General features: G+C 42.0%; 1 protein-coding gene across 1 annotated transcript in view; it reads left to right on the forward strand.

Annotated features, from left to right (window-relative positions):
* Nucleotides 1-19,022, forward strand: part of FAT2 (FAT atypical cadherin 2) — a 105,936-nt gene that overhangs the window by 83,017 nt on the left and 3,897 nt on the right. The window contains exons 20-23 of the mRNA XM_048491112.1: nucleotides 57-202; nucleotides 12,024-12,465; nucleotides 15,892-16,048; nucleotides 17,862-18,451. Coding sequence (XP_048347069.1) covers nucleotides 57-202; nucleotides 12,024-12,465; nucleotides 15,892-16,048; nucleotides 17,862-18,451 — 1,335 coding nt within the window. The remainder of the gene's footprint in view (nucleotides 1-56; nucleotides 203-12,023; nucleotides 12,466-15,891; nucleotides 16,049-17,861; nucleotides 18,452-19,022) is intronic.

Consider the following 19,022-nt stretch of genomic DNA (forward strand, 5'->3'; position numbering starts at 1 on the left):
CAGTAGATGTTGTTTGTTCTCCTTCAGAAGACAGCTTTCTCTGCTTGTATTGTCAGGCACAGCGTTAAGGTTCAATGGACACAGTTACATATGGCACCACCAACAAGGCAAAAGAGATTGGCAAATGCAGTTCCTCTTGCAAACCCACCAGCTCCAAGCCATACTTCTCATTACCAATGGAACCAACAGTGCTACTCTGCAGGTAAGAGTCCTTCCTGGTTTTTCTATTGCTCAGAATGCTTTGGTATGTAAAGCAAAATTCAACACAAAAAAGCAACTAGAACTGATCCTTGCCTCAAATATGGAGTGCCTATACAGCTGCAAAAAACAACAACTCTGCCTATCAACGTAAGCTTCTCTCAGCCTGGCCGCACAGGAATCAGCATTGGTCATCACTAATTGCCATCACTGATCTTGATACGTACTTGTATCTTAGGAGAGAAGATTTACTGGATCAAAGTATTGTGGGCCAGGGATTTGATTGAACAAATATTGTTCTCATTCCCACTAGTATGAACTTTAGCACACAAGATCTAAAATAGGTTAGCTAGATTACACCAGCTGCACCACCACTTTATACCACAGGGGACAAGGAATCCCAATGGCAGCAACCGACCATTCGCTGGCCGACCACCTTCCCCTCCACACTGGGTACCCTTCCTTTTCACTGGTGCTGCTTCTGGTACTGTTCCTGCCCAACTGCTTGCCCTGCACCTCTCCACTTTTTTACCCAACATGCTTCCTTCAGTTCCTTAGCCACCACTTCCAATGCCCCACATCACTGCTCCCCCTACTCCACTCTACTCAACTCACTTGGCTCAAGTGGCTGAGTAGTAGTTCCAGCAGCTCCTAGTCTTCCTTGTCACCCACCACTGTGGGTGGTAGTTGGGCTGGCTTCTCAACCCACTCATCCTCTCATGCACCCCTCTGGTTTGAAAGGGGGAGGGCTTTGAAGAAAAATCTGTACATGGCCCCAATCCACAAATTTACATAGCCACCAAAGGGGCATGTTGACTATTAGATGAATGATAATGATGACATCCCAGAAAGCAAAGATAACTGGTAAATGAAAACAGGATTCAAATAGACATGAAGTGGGGTAACCATTTCTCATTTGGTGGTGGAGTGTTCTATCCTCACTTTTTAAAACGTTTAAAATAGCATGGTTGGGACAAATTACTAATCTCTGAGACACAAGTCTAGAATATTTTTAAACTTTAAAAATTATTTTAAGAAATAGAACGTACACTCTCAAGTATATTAAGAAATTAAATAGAATGGATTGACAATAGTATGAAGGCTAAAAACACAGGTCTAGTAAATTAGGATGCATTCAGACATATTAATAAACCATGGCTGTTTCCGCACGGGCAATTAATGGCGGCCTGGAAACGGTAAAAACGCCGTCTCCAGGCCGCCATTCGCACAGGGGGCACAGCTGCATCGCAGCCGCACCGCCCTCGCGCCGCCCGCCCGTCGCGAAGCCGGCGTTTCCCCAGAGCGCTTGGAAGCGCTCTTTTTGGGGAAACACCGCCTCGAAGCCGCTGCCGAGCGAACGGCAGCGGCTTCAGCCACTTCCCCAATTCGGCATCTTCTGACTCTTAATCCCTGGGCCTCCGGCGCGTCGCCGAGGCCTGGGGACACGCCCCCCTGCCCTGCGCCGCTGGAGCAGGCGCGCAGGGCCAGAGGGCGTGTCCCCAGGCCTCGGCGACACGCCGGAGGCCCGGGGACATGCCGGGTTGGCCGGGCGCTGGCGCTCTGCGGCGCCGGCTGCCCGGCTGTTTCCAGGACCGTCCGTGCGGACAGTCCCAGCGTCGTCGGGTCGGCGTCGTGTGGAAACGGCCCATGGTTTGTTGTTACGGCCATGAGCTTTGGATATGTTTGGGGCCCTCAGTCTCTTTCTCCCCTTGCCTGCAGCTTTGAAGCTGAACTTTTCTGTATTCCCCACAAACAGTGGTGGGATTCAGCAGGTTCGCACCCCTTCAGCAGAACCAGTTGTTAAAATGGTGCTTATAAACAACCAGTTGTTAAATTATTTGAATCCCACCACTGCCCACAAACCACATTTTGTACTAATGTGTTAAACAACAAACTGTGTGTGGGGTTTTGTTTTTTTGTTTGTTTTTTGAGGGATTTTTGCATACTCTAGGCAGTGCAGAATCTTAAAACCAAGATGGGCACAAGTTAGTTAATATAATGGAAATTGAGCACAAACCTCTGAACTACCATTCCTGCTGTCATGGGCAAGAGCATTTATGAACCAGTATTTGTAGAGAGTTAGGCTAAGAAAACTTTATTTCTCCCAGAACTGTATGTTTTCACAGCCTGAGAGGAAGATAAGAAATTCCTCTAATGTGCATGCACCTGACTACTGGTCACTGCATTCCGGTAGGCTACTGCACTCAGAATCCCAAGCCCAGTTTGATCAGAGGGGGAAAGAGAAAGTAGAAAGGGAGCAACTCTTTCTGAAGCCTGTATACTCTCTAGATATGTTGACAGTGGAATAAAGCTTTGACTTTTTAAAAGGTAAAGAGTCTGAATGGTTGCCTACCTGCAAGTCTTCCTGAAATGCCAGCATTAGGCTGGTCATGTGATTTTAAAAAATGGAAGTTGGTGGTGGCAATGGCAGAAGAAGAATTGTTTTTTACCTTGCTTTTCTCTACCTTAAAGAGCTTACAATCACAATACCTTCCTCTCCCAACACCAGGCATCTTATAAGGTAGGTGGGACTGAGAGAGTTCTGAGAGAATTGTGACCAACAGGCTTAATGTGGAGGGGTGGAGAATCAAACCTATTCTCCAGATTAGAGTCTGCTGTTCTTAATCGCTACACTATGCTGCCTTCCCAAGCTCTTAAAAGAGAGAGTTGGGGAGCAGCAAGAGATCCCTACTGAAAATAATGGGTTTTCCTCAGGCAAAACATATCCTCCTCCCCTTCCCAGCTTCTGAACTGGGTTTGCCTCTCACTCACCAGCTTACTGCCTGCATGCAAAAGCCAAGAGAGAGTAATCTGACAGGCGCCAGGCTGGGAAACGTCACCCACACTAGTAAATATTCCCTTACTTTTGTTTGGGGCAGGAGAAACAAACACAATCATACTGTGGCAAGGATTTCAAGATGCTCCTGCTTCATAGTATCTCCATATCCTGTCCCAAACCTGTCAAAGCTAATGCCCTCATTGCTGTGTATTGTGCCCATGAAACTGGAATACATTTCTCCTGTACTATGTACTCTCCTGTGCTATGTTCAGTGAAAAGGAACATGCCATTACAAGCTTGTGTTTGGATACTGAATGTTCTATGATGACACAAAAGGGAGAAAACAGCCACAGACTTACCTTCTATCTAATGTATTGTCAATTTCGTTGTTCGCGCACAATCTTATCTTATCTATCTTATCTATCTAGTCATTAAGTATCTAGTTTTTCAGATTATTTTGAAAAGATAAATAACCACAGGACAGAACTAACTGAATGACAGTCTGGAATTAATGTGTTTATTAATTGCCTGCATTAAGCACTATAGATTGTTTGTGTAGTTGGGGAAGAACTTCATGTTGCATGATTTGTTGGGGGATTTGTTGCCCCTCTGACACAATGAAGTTGCTGAAGTCACAGCTTGAAGTGGAAGATTGATGTGAGGAGAGAGGGGCTTCTGCAACTGGGGGAGAGGCAAGTTGGGTAAATGGAAAATATTGTGAGAAAAAAGACTTATGAGTCCAAATGTTTTTTACAAATTCAGTGTATTTTTGGTGTTTAATGCTGGGACAGGTTAAAGGTTTACTGAATCAATACATAAACCATTTTTATAAATTATTCCATAATCAACATGAATACAGGCAGGAACATCAAAACTCTCTGGTAGCATTTGACTGGCTGCCTGTAACTCCTCAACATAAGGTGTTTGTCTACTCAGAACTGAATCATTCAAATGCATTTAATATGAAGTGTGTGCTAATCTCCAAACCACAGATTGATTCTAACTGATATAAATGGGGCTTTGAACAATCAGTGCTATTCTAGGCAAATTTACACCCTTTTAAACCCGCTGACTTCAATGAAATTAGAATTGTGTCATTTTGTGTCCTAATCAAGGGAAATGTCTAATTTTCTCCCAAAAGGATAAAGGCAAGATTCTGTCATTGTGGCAAGGTCCCTGGAGACTATGAGATACAATCCATTGGTGATCATATTTGTTTGAAAAATGTCATCTGCCAGGCAATAATATCAATAAAATGATCTGGGGCTTCATTGAGTTCAATTGTCTTTTTCATGGTCATTTCACAATACCGTGTCCCTCATGAGCAACCCATGTGCTGGTTACCAGATTGTGAAAAGGGAGCTGGAGACCTAGTCAAGCACAAACATGTGAGCCTGTATGTTGATGTTTCTCTTGATGAATTTCATCACTCGGTGCATTTTTGCCAGAAGCAGGAATATCTTAATCTGATATCTTCCTGTTTTTTGGCTGTACTTTTGGAATCTATGTGGAATTCAAAGGTGTGTGCCTCTACTGTCTTGGCAGCAGACGAAGAACATCACCTTCCAAACATGGTTTCCTTTTTTATTTGCTGGCCCTTTATTGATTTTAATGGGACTTGGTAGAGAAATGAGAGCTTGTAACTGGTTTAAGTATTTTCATATTGAGCTCAGCAGCTTGGTTTTGTGCCATAAATTAAATTCAGCATTATGGTCATTTATAAAAAATTTATTTTCCTCAAAGCTAAGTAGCAAGTAGATGAAGTACACTGAATACTGGTAGATTGCTTTTAAATTACCCTTAAATTCCTATTCACATTTCTTTTTGTTTGTTTGTTCAATAATGTAGTTTACCTGTTTAAATATTTTAGGACCCAACTGAATCAAAGTTATGTGCATTAAATTCCATTGACCTCAGTGCACTCTGTCACAGTGATTTAAAAATACTTAACTTTAGCTGGAATGTATCCTTAATATATCTTTTATTATTTTTCAACTTTTATTATACAAAAAAAGAAGAAAAGGAAAGGAAATAATAGAAAACAGTCATGATTACATTTTAAAAAATCTACCCCTCATTATTACATATTACATAATGTACATATTACATAATGGATTCAGATATAACATTTTCTAATTATTAGAGAGACTTTATAAGGTTTTAAAATATTTATCATTTATATACTTCTAGGTATTTTTACTAATCCATTTATTATATCTTAAACATTGTTAAATTCCAGACTTAAAGATATTTTGTTTTTACATGGTCAGGTCGGATTGATATAAAAAATAAGGACTCAATTTTTTCTTCAAATTCATCTTTTGAATATCGATTCATGAGATTAGTTCGTTTGGCAATGATAGCATATTCTCTGATTTTATCCTCCCAGCATTCTATTGTGAGGCCTTTATCAGATTTCCAGTTTGTTGTGATTATAATTCTTGCAGCAGTTATTAAGTGCCAACACAGTTCATTCAGTTTCTTAGGAAGCTTTTCTGGTAGTATACCCAGCAGCATTGTTTTTGCAGTGAGAGGAAATTTAAATTTGATTATCTGCTGTATCCTCTTATGTATTTCTATCCAGAACTTTTTGGGTTTTTTACAAGTTTACCACATTTGAAAAGAAAGTTCCAATCTCTTCATTACTCCAGCAGATACCATCATGTTGTTTAGTCATCTTCTTAATCATTTCAGTTGTCGTATACTATCTAAAAAAAATTTATACCAATTCTCCTTTAGTATCTGACTTGCAGTGAGTTTAATGTTTTTAGTCCATAATGATTCCCACTTTTCAAAAGTTATCTCTTCCTTGAAGTTTTGCATTCATTTTATCATGCATACTTTTACTTGTTCCATTTCTGTTTCCATTTGTATATTCTGCCCATCAGATGTTATTTCTGTGTTATGATCTCTTTTTCAAAATCTATTAAGTCCTGTTGTTTTCCATTCTGTGAACTTAATTCTATTTTAAGTCTAGATGAAATCTGAAAATATGTCAACCATTGTATTTTGCTTCCCACTGTTGCTATTGTTTGCCACGATTTAATTTCTCCTTGTATTGTCGAAGGCTTTCACAGCCAGACTCAATTGGTTGTTGTGGGCTTTCCGGGCTGTGTGGCTGTGTTCTGGTAGATCTTGTTCCTAACATTTCACCAGCATCTGTGGCTGGCATCTTCAGAGGTATATCACAGAGAGAAGTGTGTTACACACTGTGTCCAGTGAGAAGGGAATGTTTAGTGGAGTATGTATTGTCCATGTGCCAGGGTGGGGAACCAATTAGTAAGTGTTTGGGTGGAACTTGCTATGCAAAGGTGTGATTGACTGCATTGTATTGCAGGTGGGGTTTTCAGTCCATTTACACTCATATTCATATTTGCATTCCCTGCAGTAGCAACAGTATTAGTGAATACAAATCCTGTGTCTGGGTGGAGTTCATTGTCCATGAACCCAGCATGCCCTTGGTCTTTGAGTCTGGTGTTTTTAAGTATAGTAGCCAAGTTTTGTTAATTCTCAGGGTGTCTTCCATCTCGTTGAAGTTGTCTTGGTGTTTGTGGATTTCAATAGCCTCCCTGTGTAATCTGACATAGTAACCATCCGAGTTGTCCAGAATTTCAGTGTTTTCAAATAAAATGTTATGTACAGTTTTGTTAAAACATGTTCTGCTACTGCAGATTTTTTGGGATGGTTAAGCTGACAGTGTCTGTCATGCTCTTTAATATGAGTCTGAATGTTGCGTTTTGTAGTTCTTATGTAGACCTTTCCACAGCTGCAGGGTATGCAATAAACTCCAGTAGAACTGAGGGGGTCTCTCTTGTCCTTTGCTGAGCATAGCATCTGCTGTATTTTTCTGGTAGGTTTGAAGATTGCTTATAGGTTATTGTTTTTCATCAGTGTCCCTATTTGATCTGTGATTCCCTTGATGTACGGTAGAAATATTTTTCCTGTGGGGGGTTGCTTCTCCTCAGTCCTCTGAGTTTTTCTTGGTCTTAAAGCTCTTCTGATTTCTGTTGTGGAATAGCCATTTGCCTTCAGAGCCCAGTCTAGATTATTGATTTCATCAGGGAGGAGGTGAGATTCACAGATTCATTTTGCATGATCTGTCAAAGTTTTGATTATCCCCCCCCCCCCACTTTTTTTGGTTGTGGGTGGTGGTTGGAGTTTTTATGTAGATACCGGTCCGTGTGTGTTGGTTTTCTGCATACTGTGTGGCTCAACTGATGGTTGGGTTTGCAAAAGACCAAGACATCTAAAAAAGTCAGTTTTCCTTCTTTTTCAGTTTCCATGGTAAATTGGATGTTTAGGTGGATGCTGTTAAGATGGTCACTGAGTGGAATATATTTTTCCCCGTATTTTGAGTAATCCTTTTCTTATTACATGTGAATCTTTTTTGTCTGTTCTTTCTTTGAATCTGTTCTTTCTTGCCATAAGTAGCAATGTATACCTGAAGTAAGACCCACAGTTTCTATTTTCATTGAATTGTGAGCGGGGTTTAGTATCCAGTCAGCAAACCAAGTTAGTCCAGCTGCATAGTAATATAATTTAAAATTTGACAGCGCTATTCCTCCTCTCTTTTTTTCATCTTGTAATTCTTTAAATCTTACCCTGGGTCTTTTGTAGACCCAGATAAATTTTTTAATGTACGTTTGCCATGTATTAAGAATCTTCTCATTAATGTATATAGAGAACATTTGAAATAGAAAATTCACCTTAGGCAAAATATTCATTTTAACACTTGCTGTTCTTCCTAGCCAGGACAGTTTGAGTTTGGACCATCTTTGTAGATCTTTAATCTTCTTCCAAGTTACTCCATAATTATCTTGAAATAAATTATTCGGTTTACCATTTATGTTGATACCAAAGTACTTAAACTTGTTGGTAGAAACATCACAACCAGTTTTCTCTTCAATATCTTTTACTTCTTGTAAAGAAGTATGATTTATTTTAAATCCATGATTTATTTTAAATCCATGTTCTGCCCATATTTTTCTATTTGATCCATCAGATGTTTTATTAAAGAATTAGGATTAGATATTGTTAGTACCACATCATCTGCATAACTTTTCATCTTATATTCTTCACCATTTTATATTCTAATCTAACCTGTGATTTTAGGATCTTGTCTGATCCTTGTTGCAAGGAATTCTAAGGCTAGTATAAATAGTAATGGTGATAGTGGACATCCTTGTCTTGTTCCTTTTTCAATTAGCACCATTGATTAAAATCCTCACTTGCTTAACATATCTTCTGTATTGATTACAACAACAAAGTCAGCAACACCAGCATCTTGTCAAGCCATTTTCATCTACTGTTCTTTGGTAAATGAGGTTGCTGCACAGGATTGAATATGGACTTTTATGCTTTATCAGTTTGTATCTAATTCTCTTAGCAAAATGGTTTGAAATACCTCATGTAAAATATAAAAACAAAAATAAAATATGATCTAAAACAAAATACAAAGTAAACCATTAAAAGGGTAAAGCATCAAATAAAAAAAAAATCTAGAACGGTTCCCTGAAGCTTTATTCTGCTTTCCAAAGATCAACAAACTGGGTTTTTGAATCATGACTTGCTAGTAATACATTTTACAAGTCCAAATGTAAAGACCTGCAGGAATCCACCATAAACATGTTTGGATGGGAGAGGTCCTGTAACTATAGGAGTTCCCCAGGCCAGCATCTTCTTCTTCATTTTTTCCATTACCTTATTCATTTAAAATATTTGTATTCCACTACTCTTGCCAGAGGCACTCAAAGTGTCTTGCAGCAGCAAGACAGTACAATATAAATAATCCAACAATACTTTGTCTTACGTTGGCCCAGGACTCTCCTGTAAAGTTTAGCCTCCAAAGAAGAAATTTTCTACAAGGGAGCAGCTCTTTTTCATCAGGGAATCAGCTGTAATTCCAATAGATTGGCAACATTATTTTCCACAGCACTATGCTGCATTTATGCACCCCCTGGGGTGTTCCTGGTTTTTCACCAGTCTTTCCCAAACCTGCTTGCTTTGCTCCAAAGTTTTGGAAGAGTTTGCAGCAAAGCCTGAATGGCTGCTGTGTGGGTAGTAAAGTTCAGCTTTCCCTGGTGCTGTCCACATGACAGTCATTTCTACCCTTGACACTGAGGATCTTTTAAAAAAATATTCAGCATCTGGATGTCAAGGTACTGATATAAGGTTATAACAATATGTGCAAAAGATTATAAAACATTATCCTTTCTTTATAAAGGAGTAACTGCATGCTCTGTTTTAACAAAAATTAAAAAGGGGGTTTATTCTTCCTAATTTACATGTAATTTTCCTCATAATTCTCTGTATGTTCATCATCTAATAGCTTTTCTAAAATATCTAATTTACCACGCCTCCAGACATTAAAAATATTTAATGAAAAAATGTCATTGATCATTAAACACAGTGGAAGTAAAAGGTGAAACACCAGAACTTTTAAACATGATTTAACTTTATATCACTTTGATAGGTAGTCCTTATAACTAAATTATTCACGGGTCAAATGTCACAACTTCAGGTCTTTTCCTATGAGGATTCTAAGATAAATACAACTTTGTTCTCCACAAACCACTCCTTCGTATCTGTCAATTTAACTGTAATATAATTTATATTATGTACCCTCAAACTACATCTATTAATAGTGTACACCAGAGTTTTCAAAACTACCCATAGGCATTTGTTGCCCCAAATACATTTTTAATTAATTTTTCCCAGAATGCAGCTTGTATTATTTGAAAATGTAGATTCATAAACAAAAACAATAGTTTAGGTAGCACCTTTATTTTTACCACAGAGGTTCTTCCCAATCAAGAGATTAGTGATGTTTGGCAATACATGCTTTGAATAATTTATTATGATTATATTCAACCAAAAGATCAAGAGCTTGTAACATCCAAGTATCCATTTATTTAACTGGCTGATCACTCCATGACATAGAACAGATTTTAACTTGTTCTTCACTGGCATGAAGATATTAAATCCAATCCATTCAGATTTAGATAATTTCATTTCATGACTTTGTATCACCCCAAATGTATGTATCCGGTTGACCACTTCTATAACTGAGACTTGTAGTCTTCTTAAGGTTGGAACTACATCATCTGCATAAAGACAGATTTTAGAAACATAATTACCGAAATGTATTCCATAGATTTTTTAAATTATTTCAGGTAACAGGAGCCAAATGCTCAGTGTCAGAATCAAACAACAAAAGTGAAAGAGGTCAACCTTGGCAAGTTCTTCTGTGAATAAGATTTTTTTTCTGAAATATTACCATTTATCAAAAACCTTACTGAAATAAGTGTCATATATCAGAATTAATCTAGTCTTTAAATCTGCCTCACAAGAACTTTATTTTAAATATTTATGTTCCATCCTGTTAAAAGCAAAACTCCCTTACCCTTTGAAGGGTGTAGATGAGTGGTTCCCAACCTTTTTTCCACTAGTGTACCCCTTGACAATTTATTTCTCTAAAATTGTGCCCCCATATTTGCAAACCCCTTCGTTATTTTTTCTGTACCCCCAAACTCTCTGGCACGTACCATAGATTGGGAACCACTAGTATAGATGTTGGAGTTTCATTGGTGATCCAGATTTGTTTCTCCACTCCTGTATTCCTGCTGGATGACCTTGGAATAGTCAGAGTTTGTCCAGAACTCTCTCAGTCCCACCTCTCTCACCTGCCTTACAAAGTGTCTGTTGTAGGGAGAGGAAGGGAAATGAGTTTGTAAGCTCCTTTGAGTCTCCTTACACTTACAGGAATGAAAGATGGGGTATAAATCCAAAATCCTCTTCTTCATTAATAAATGTTTTGCTTTATATAGTGCCCAGTTCATGAAAAGACAGACTTGGTCCTTATTCACAGGTGCCTGTTAAGGAAAAGGAAAGACATAGAAGTTTGTCTTAGGCCGGGTCTACCTGAAGCTGCAATTGCCCAGTTTCTCCTAACCTACCCTCAACCTGTCACTAAACCACAACATTTGGCAAAATCAGTCTCAGAACAACCAACTTCTTACTGCTCCTTCCCTGACACAATGAGGTCTGTGAGTTCCTCAGTGATCCTATTGTTTTTCTCACAATGCTTTACCCTGCAGGCATTGGATTAAGCTTAAGGCTACATGAACCAGCTTGGCTGTGTTTCTATCCTGCTGCTAAATAGCTGGTTGTAACAATGGAGCTCTTCCTCAGCCTCCTCTCCCCCTTCTGTATTGCTTCTTCCCATGTAAAACAGCCAGCTGCCATTCCCAGCCTGGATTCTGTCAGCACTTCTTCCTAATGCCAACAAAAGAGTAAATAGACAACATCTGTAGCATTAATAAAATAGTAAGAACAAATCCATGGCTAAGACTACACAGAACATTTTGGCAGACAAGCATTCACTTGCATCCAGCTGTCAAAAGATGTCCTGGATTTCAATGGAATAGCCTAAGATCTGTGAATCAGAGGGCCGATAATACACTTCCAGTTCACTTTAATGCACTTTGCAACTGCATTTTAGTGTGTGAATTGGCAAAATTCATCTTCAAACCACTGAAGTGCTGTGAAAGTGCCATCAGGCCACAAGGCAGCCCATAAGATGTCATGACACCACATTTCTAGCTGGAAAAGCCAAGTCATATCTGGCAAGTGTCACAGAGGAGATGTGTGTATGAGGGCACTTCCCATTCCTTTTTCCCCCTTCCCACTGGGTATTTTGTGTTGTCGCCACCCAAGTAGATTTGCCCTTCCCCCAATTATTAGTGACTAGGGACTCCTCTGGCCCTCCAGATGTTCATGAAATATAATTCCCATCAGCCCCTGCCAGCTGGGGAATCATAGTCCATGAACATCTGGAGGGTCTGTTTGACATGCTTGGTTGCATTATTTGTCATAGACTCTACACTCCATGCTAATGAAGATTTTAACAAGACCTCTGTTTCTTGGCCAATTGAAAAATCTGCTGAGAGTCTAAAAATCACATGGTTAATGTTTCTTTTCTTCTTTTTAAGAGAATGAAAGTTGGAGGCAGATTTTCTTATTTTGGCTTTTTCACTATCTTTTGCAGCTCATTAATGGAATTCCTCACCTTGGGTACAGATGTCGGAATGGCTTCACTGGGAACTTTTCATCCAACCATTTTGTGAGTGACCGGGGTTGGCACTCAATCCTTTTGGAAGTGAAAGGCAATTCCATCCGCTTGCTGGTCGACAGCTTGGGAAATGCATCGCTACAGCTGCCAGAGGCCTGCAGCAGTTCCCATTCCAGGAGAGATCTGCTCATTGGGGGGTTTGTTCAGCATCATCAGGCCCAGAAGGTCACCAGCGGATTCAGAGGCTGCCTGGATGCCATCATGCTTGACGGAAGAGAGCTGGTCATTCTGCCTAAGGAAAAGAGGTCCAGAGGGGTTGTTGAAGAGGCAGGGGTTAGGCAGTGCTGCTCCCAAACTGGTGCCTGTAGCAACAACCCCTGCCTCAATGATGGATTGTGCACTGAGAACCAAAGTGGAGGTAGATGCTGTTTTCACAAAAACTAAGGGGAAGGGTTGCAATAGCCAGCTGTACAGTGCAGCAGGGTGGGTGGGGGTGCTGAGGAGGTGTCATGAACCTAGCTCTGGTACAAAAGCCACTTACGCCAGCCACACTCTCTCAAGTTGTCTGAGCTCTCGTTTCCTCGAACACAGCTCCTCTGTATACCAGGGAGCACACTGGGGACAAGAGCACAGAGGACAGCAGGGAGCAGTTAACTCGATGGCATCCGACAACCAGTTATTGACTTGCTCATTGAGGATGTCAATGGGCGTAGGATCTCGCAGAGCATTCTGGAAACCAAGCGGATCCATAAGTCTCCGTGGGCAAGCTAAAACCTGCTCATTGCTTAGACTGGGGTAGGACGGTAACTCCACCCAAACCCTCAGGGCGAAATGGTCAGACCATGGCATTCTACTAGTGTGACCTGCCTGATATGTGGAGCCAGTATTGAGAAGAGAGAGGCCTAGTGCCACCATGGATGACACTACATCCACCGCTGCATGGCACGAGGCTGCATCTGCATGGACATTGGTTCCCCAGGACAATAAGCCTGGGGAACCCAACGCCCATCCCGAGATGGCCTCCAGCAACTGGGACAGGCTGCCTACCAGTGTGCCAGGCGACTAGAAGTACATCAGAAGGACAGCCAGCCTCTCCAAGCCTGCCCTTCCCATCAGACTAACGCACTCTATCCCGGAGATTGACAGCGCAGGAATTGTCCGAAAGGAAATAGAATCAGAGATGAAGACTGGCCCCCACCCCATGTTCAGCATTGGTGGAGGCATGAAACTTGGGGTGGTGGGGGGTGGCAAGCACACTCAGAGCAGCTATTTTGCCCTCCTTAACCCAGGTTTCCGTGGTGCACACCAAGTCCACCTGCTGGTCCTTGAGATAATCCCTGAGGACACTGATCTTATTGTTGATGGACCTGGTGTTCATCAGCAGCAATGATGAAGCAGGGAAAATCCCTTGCCCGCAACCCTCAAATCTGGAAATAGGAATGAGGTCAGAACGTGGATGAGTCATATATTGTCTCAACCCCCTTCTCATTCAGCCTCATCCTATCAGCATACTTCCCTGCCACAAAAGAACTGGGATCTCTGATAGCGGCCAGTCTCTCTCCAGGAAACAGGTTCAGGTTGTATTGCTTGGAGTGGGCGTCTTAGCCCTGCTCTGTTGCCCATCATTTTCGACCCCCCAGCCCATCCCCCAACCAGCCCCTAAACTGGCAGCACCCTTGTGCTGCGGTCCTTTGGCCGCTGCCTTGGGCTGCTGCTGCAGTGTCTTATATAGCTGCCAGGCCGCACTCTCCACAGGTGTTCCAAATGGGGTGGGTGAGGAAGGACTCTCTCTCCCTCCCTCTGGCCACAGGTGTAGGCCACAGCTCACCAGGTCTTGTTCTGCTGGCAGGTAAGCAGGCTCTCTTGCAGGCAGGACTAACAGGCTGGCATATATGAGAGGAGGCAGCAAAGCAGAGGTGGGATCCAGCAGGTTCTCACAGGTTCCCGAGAGTAGGTTACTAATTATTTGTGTGTGCCGAGAGGGGGTTACTAATTGGTGATTTTGCCACGTGATTTTTGCCTTAGTTATGCCCCTCCTCTCAACAGTATCGCGCAGAACTTGAAGCAGTCTAGCAGGAGGTGCATCGGTTTGCGTGGCAGCCTGCGCGCATTCGTTTCCCGCCCAAGGACTGGCGCAGCAGCTGTGTCCTTGCCACAGCCCCTCCCAGGAATGCCCCGCCCCCGAAATGCCCAGCCACACCCCTGTTGTGCCCCACCCAGCCCCATTGGTGCTATGCCAGTTTGAATCCCACCACCATGGGATCAGGGCCCTGCGGGATTTACAAAGTTTCCGCAGGGCCTGTAAAACGGACCTGTTCCGCCAGGCGTTTGGCCAGCCGGGATGATATCAACCACAATAATAAGTAAACATCTGGCCTCCCGTGGGTTCATAAAAGGGGGAATAGAATAGAATAGTTGAAGCCATCTCTAGTTTAATATTTTATGTATTTTAATTAACTTATATTTATGATGTTTTAAATTTTTATGTTGTTGGAAACCACCCTGAGCCTTCGGGGAGGGCGGTATACAAATATAATTAATAAATGAATGAATGAATGAATGAATGAATGAATGAATGAATGAATGAATGAATGAATGAATGAATGAATGAATGAATGAATGAATGAATGAATGAATGAATGAATGAATGAATGAATGGGAACCGGTTACTAAAACTTTTGGATCCCACCACTGCAGCAAAGTCTTTATGAGATGCTTCACAGCTTGCAGAGACTGTCTCTTTCCTGAAGGTGGGGATGAAACTGAGGGATGCATGAAGGTAGATTTGATGCCACTGTATGATAATGGGAGATAAGCAACCCTTTGAGCCTCTTTTTATTAGCATGTGAGCCTTTGTTATTTCTGCCTGGGGCCTGGGTTGCATGCTCTGACAGGAAGAGAGCCACTATCCAAAAGCAGAATACGCATGTTCTGCTTTCCTACAATTCATAACAGAAGGAGTAGAAGTAGAATTCCAATCAGAGCAGCCGACCTCCTAATACAAGATAACTTGCTCAAATATAAAATTAACAGGGACAGGAAGCATAGATGCATGACCTTTAAGACTGTGTGCATGTATGCAACACATAGTGTATCTGGGATTTATGTGTGCTTATGCAAAATGCCCATTTACTGTCAGTTGTGTTAGTGTGGAGGGCACACTCAGATGTCCTAGACGGCTAGTGACTGACAAGATCAGCCACAGGGCTAACATCTGAACATACTCTGGGCATTTTAAGACTTCAGTACAGGAATTTTTTTTGTATTCCTATAACTGGTGAAATCCACCACCACCCCTTCACATTGACCGCTGTGTTGGGATAGGGTACCTGGGATGGGCTTCACTTCTCTTTCAGAGGCAGCTGCAGGCGGAGGTCTTAGAATTCTGCACACAGAACTACGTTGCCTTTCATCTCTTGCGCTGTACATTTCCCCAGCAGGACTGAAAGCAGTTTGGAATTTTCAGAGGGAAACCAGGACTGGTAGCAGAAAGGGTCTTTCCCATGTGCTAGCCCTTCTCTTAAAATTGCAGGTCGCACTGGCCCATCTAGGGTCTGCATGGTAAAATCAGTTTACTTAGTGCTAGTTCTCAATGGCTTTGGTTAGTGGGAGAGCGGGAATAGCATTTTCCCTGTAACTGTATTAGTTTGATTGTGACAAAAATGTGATTAACAGAAACATATTGTTCTAGCTTGAGAAGAGGGTGCTGTTTGTATTTATTACAATGAACAGGTATCAGCTGGGCATTGCATGCATAAAAGCGTCATCACCTGAAGCATGTTCTGGTTGCGTACTTGGGTGGCTGTTGTGGTTTTCTAAACATTCCTCTCTTTTTTGCTATTAGGTTATTCTTGCATCTGCCCTATCCAGTTTTCAGGGAAGCTCTGTGAAGTTGCTGACAGCCTTTGCGAAGCCATGCCCTGTTTACATGGAGGGACCTGCATCATTTCTGAGACAGGCAGCTATAAATGCCACTGCCCAGATAGGCGCTGGGGAGAAAGGTAAAAATGTCCCTTAAAACACACACACACACACACACACACACACACACACACACACACACACACACACACACACACACATAGACACACACACCATGCTTTTAGCTTAAATGACATATGAAAAGTAGGATCATGCTTCCAATGAAAACCTGGAAATTATACTGCTTCAGATGTTACAAATAATCCATATATACCTGTTTGGTTCTCAATAACATCAGGTAATAATAATAGGAGCAGCAGTGGCGTAGGAGGTTAAGAGCTCGTGTATCTAATCTGGAGGAACTGGGTTTGATTCTCCGCTCTGCCGCCTGAGCTGTGGAGGCTTATCTGGGGAATTCAGATTAGCCTGTGCACTCCCACACACGCCAGCTGGGTGACCTTGGGCTAGTCACAGCTTCTCGGAGCTCTCTCATCCCCACCTACCTCACAGGGTGTGAGGGGGAAGGGCAAGGAGATTGTAAACCCCTTTGAGTCTCCTACAGGAGAGAAAGGGGGGATATAAATCCAAACTCTTCTTCTTCTTCTTCTTCTTCTTCTTCTTCTTCTTCTTCTTCTTCTTAATATGCTCGTATGAATGGGCTACATGTAGTGCCTTTTTGTAAAATTCAGTGACAATTTATTGTCGAAGGCTTTGTCGAAGTGAAACAGACTTTTCTCTGTGATACACCTCTGAAGATGCCAGCCACAGATGCAGGCGAAACGTTAGGAACAAAATCCACCAGACCACGGCCACACAGCCCATAAAAACCACCAGAATCAGTGACAGTTCCCAACAGCAATAACTGTTGCTGGCAGTTTCCCTAATTTTTTAGATTGTGCTAAAGATTTTAGCCTTTCCTGAGAGATGGGGACATTTGAATGATAGTTCCCTGCCTTATAGGCGATTTTCATGCAGTACAATCATTTGTTTAGTTATTCTGGAGTATCTGAATGGTAAAGAACAGTTCCTACAAACCACACAGCACTGAAATAGTTAACCTTAGCATGGTCGTATAAACTAGGAGCATTACTGCAGTAAGTACATGTATGGAAAATGCTGAAATACCATCTTTTACAATCTGTAATAATCTCTCATGCAGAACAATTCAGGTATTGGTGATAAACATGCCTTTGTAATCCACTCTAAATGTACTTTATTCAAGGACAGGGAAATCCAAGTGTTGTGTGCACACTTATGTGAACAGCCCGACCCTTGATGACTTAGTAACAATACTGTAAGAGTCATTTCAGGATTAATTGCTTTGCTGAATGAGTGCCTTTTTTAGTAGCACTGGGAAACAGTGAATGGACTTTGCTTTAGTCCTCCCAGTCTTTATACTAGCTCAGTGAGTAGATGGAGAAGTTTTGACCCCTTCCAAAGGCTGTGGTGAGGGCCATGACAGCTTCTTCAGCAAACAGTCTTGCCAGATGAGGCTGCAGGGAGAAGAGGAATGGTGTGAGCTGGGCACAAATGATCACTAGAGGGCGCTGCTATATTATCATGCCACCTTTTTACAGGCCTTCCTTCAGATGCCAAAACTATGAAGAGAAATTATGTGTTGCTTAATGAAAGGAAATACTTTTTCACTTATTTTTATCCATGATTCTACTGTTTATATAAACATATTTTATACTGCTTCATCTGAATCAGTTTCCTGATCAGCTACAGTTATTTGGTTAGAAGTCCACTTAAAAGGAATGAGAGTAGGGTCAGGGATTTCAGTGGGATCAGCTCAATTAACTCTAGCTGGTTTAGTGCCTGACTGCTTTTACAGACAGAATCTCTGGTTTGTCTTCTCTGAGGTCTCACTGTTCTCCATTACCTCTTCCACAGATGTGAAATGATTGCTGGGGAATGCCTGGAGAACCCATGCCTGAACTCTGGCCGCTGTGTGAATTCTGATGGCTCCATTCACTGCATCTGCATGGGTGATTTCCAGGGGGAGTTCTGCTCACAGAGGATTGTGACCTCAACAACTGGACCACCCGGCTGGATCCTGGGCTCTGATAAGATTGCTGTGATTTCAGCTGGGGTGTTAGGTTTAATCATCCTGGTGGCAGCATTCGTATTAATCCGCAAACGCTATTGTCGCAGAGTCAAAGCTCACAAGCCAGTGGCCAAAGAAGACCCAGACCTGCTCTCCAAAAGTGAATTCTCCAAAAGTGTGGGGGTTGGCACTCAAGGACTTCCTCCCATTGAACTGAACATCCTCAGGAATGGCCACCACAACCCCCGGAACAGTGATGCACTAGATCCAGGCAAGCCTACCATCTCACCAGAGTTGGTCACCTTCGCTGCCAACAATGTCCAGAAACAGCGAGGGGCCATTGTGTGTAGTGTGGCTCCCAATCTCCCACTTGCCCCACCGTCTTCCAATCCCAACGAGTCCATCGTGAAGAGCACCTGGGCTGGAGAAAAGATGGGTTTGTTTGACCTTCTTTCTCTTTCCCTTCCCTCTGCTGTATAAGGATCTTTCCCGATAATGATTTGTTTTGTGCAAGTGCACATAGTTGCCATTAATTTGTTGGGGGAGATTCAGAAATCTTTCCTCAAAGGGTGTTCCCGTTGTAAGGTTATCACAGTTTATCAAAGTGCAAATCATAATATTCTGCCACTGGGCAACACCTTTTAGTGCACTCATTTGGAGTGCAAACGTACAGACAAAGGGAGGGAGCTGTAGCTCAGTGGAAAAGCCTCTGTTTTGCATGCAGAAGGTTTCAGGTTCAATCCCCAGCATCTCCAGATAAAAGGATCTGGTAGGAGGTGATGTGAAAGACCTCCGTCTGAGACCCTGGACAGCAGCTTCCAATTTAAGTAGACAATACTGATATTTGTGTATTCATGGTCTGATTCAGTATAAGGCAGCTTCATCTGTGCTCATGTGGACTCAAAATTATAAACTCCCTCCATGAGCCACTCCCACTGTGCTGTGATCTTTCATGAAGTTCATTTCCTTTTTCTGAAGAGGCTTTTTTACTCAACCACTCAAATACA

This window comes from Sphaerodactylus townsendi, linkage group LG03, assembly GCF_021028975.2.
Source record: "Sphaerodactylus townsendi isolate TG3544 linkage group LG03, MPM_Stown_v2.3, whole genome shotgun sequence".
In the NCBI taxonomy this organism is placed as follows: domain Eukaryota; kingdom Metazoa; phylum Chordata; class Lepidosauria; order Squamata; family Sphaerodactylidae; genus Sphaerodactylus; species Sphaerodactylus townsendi.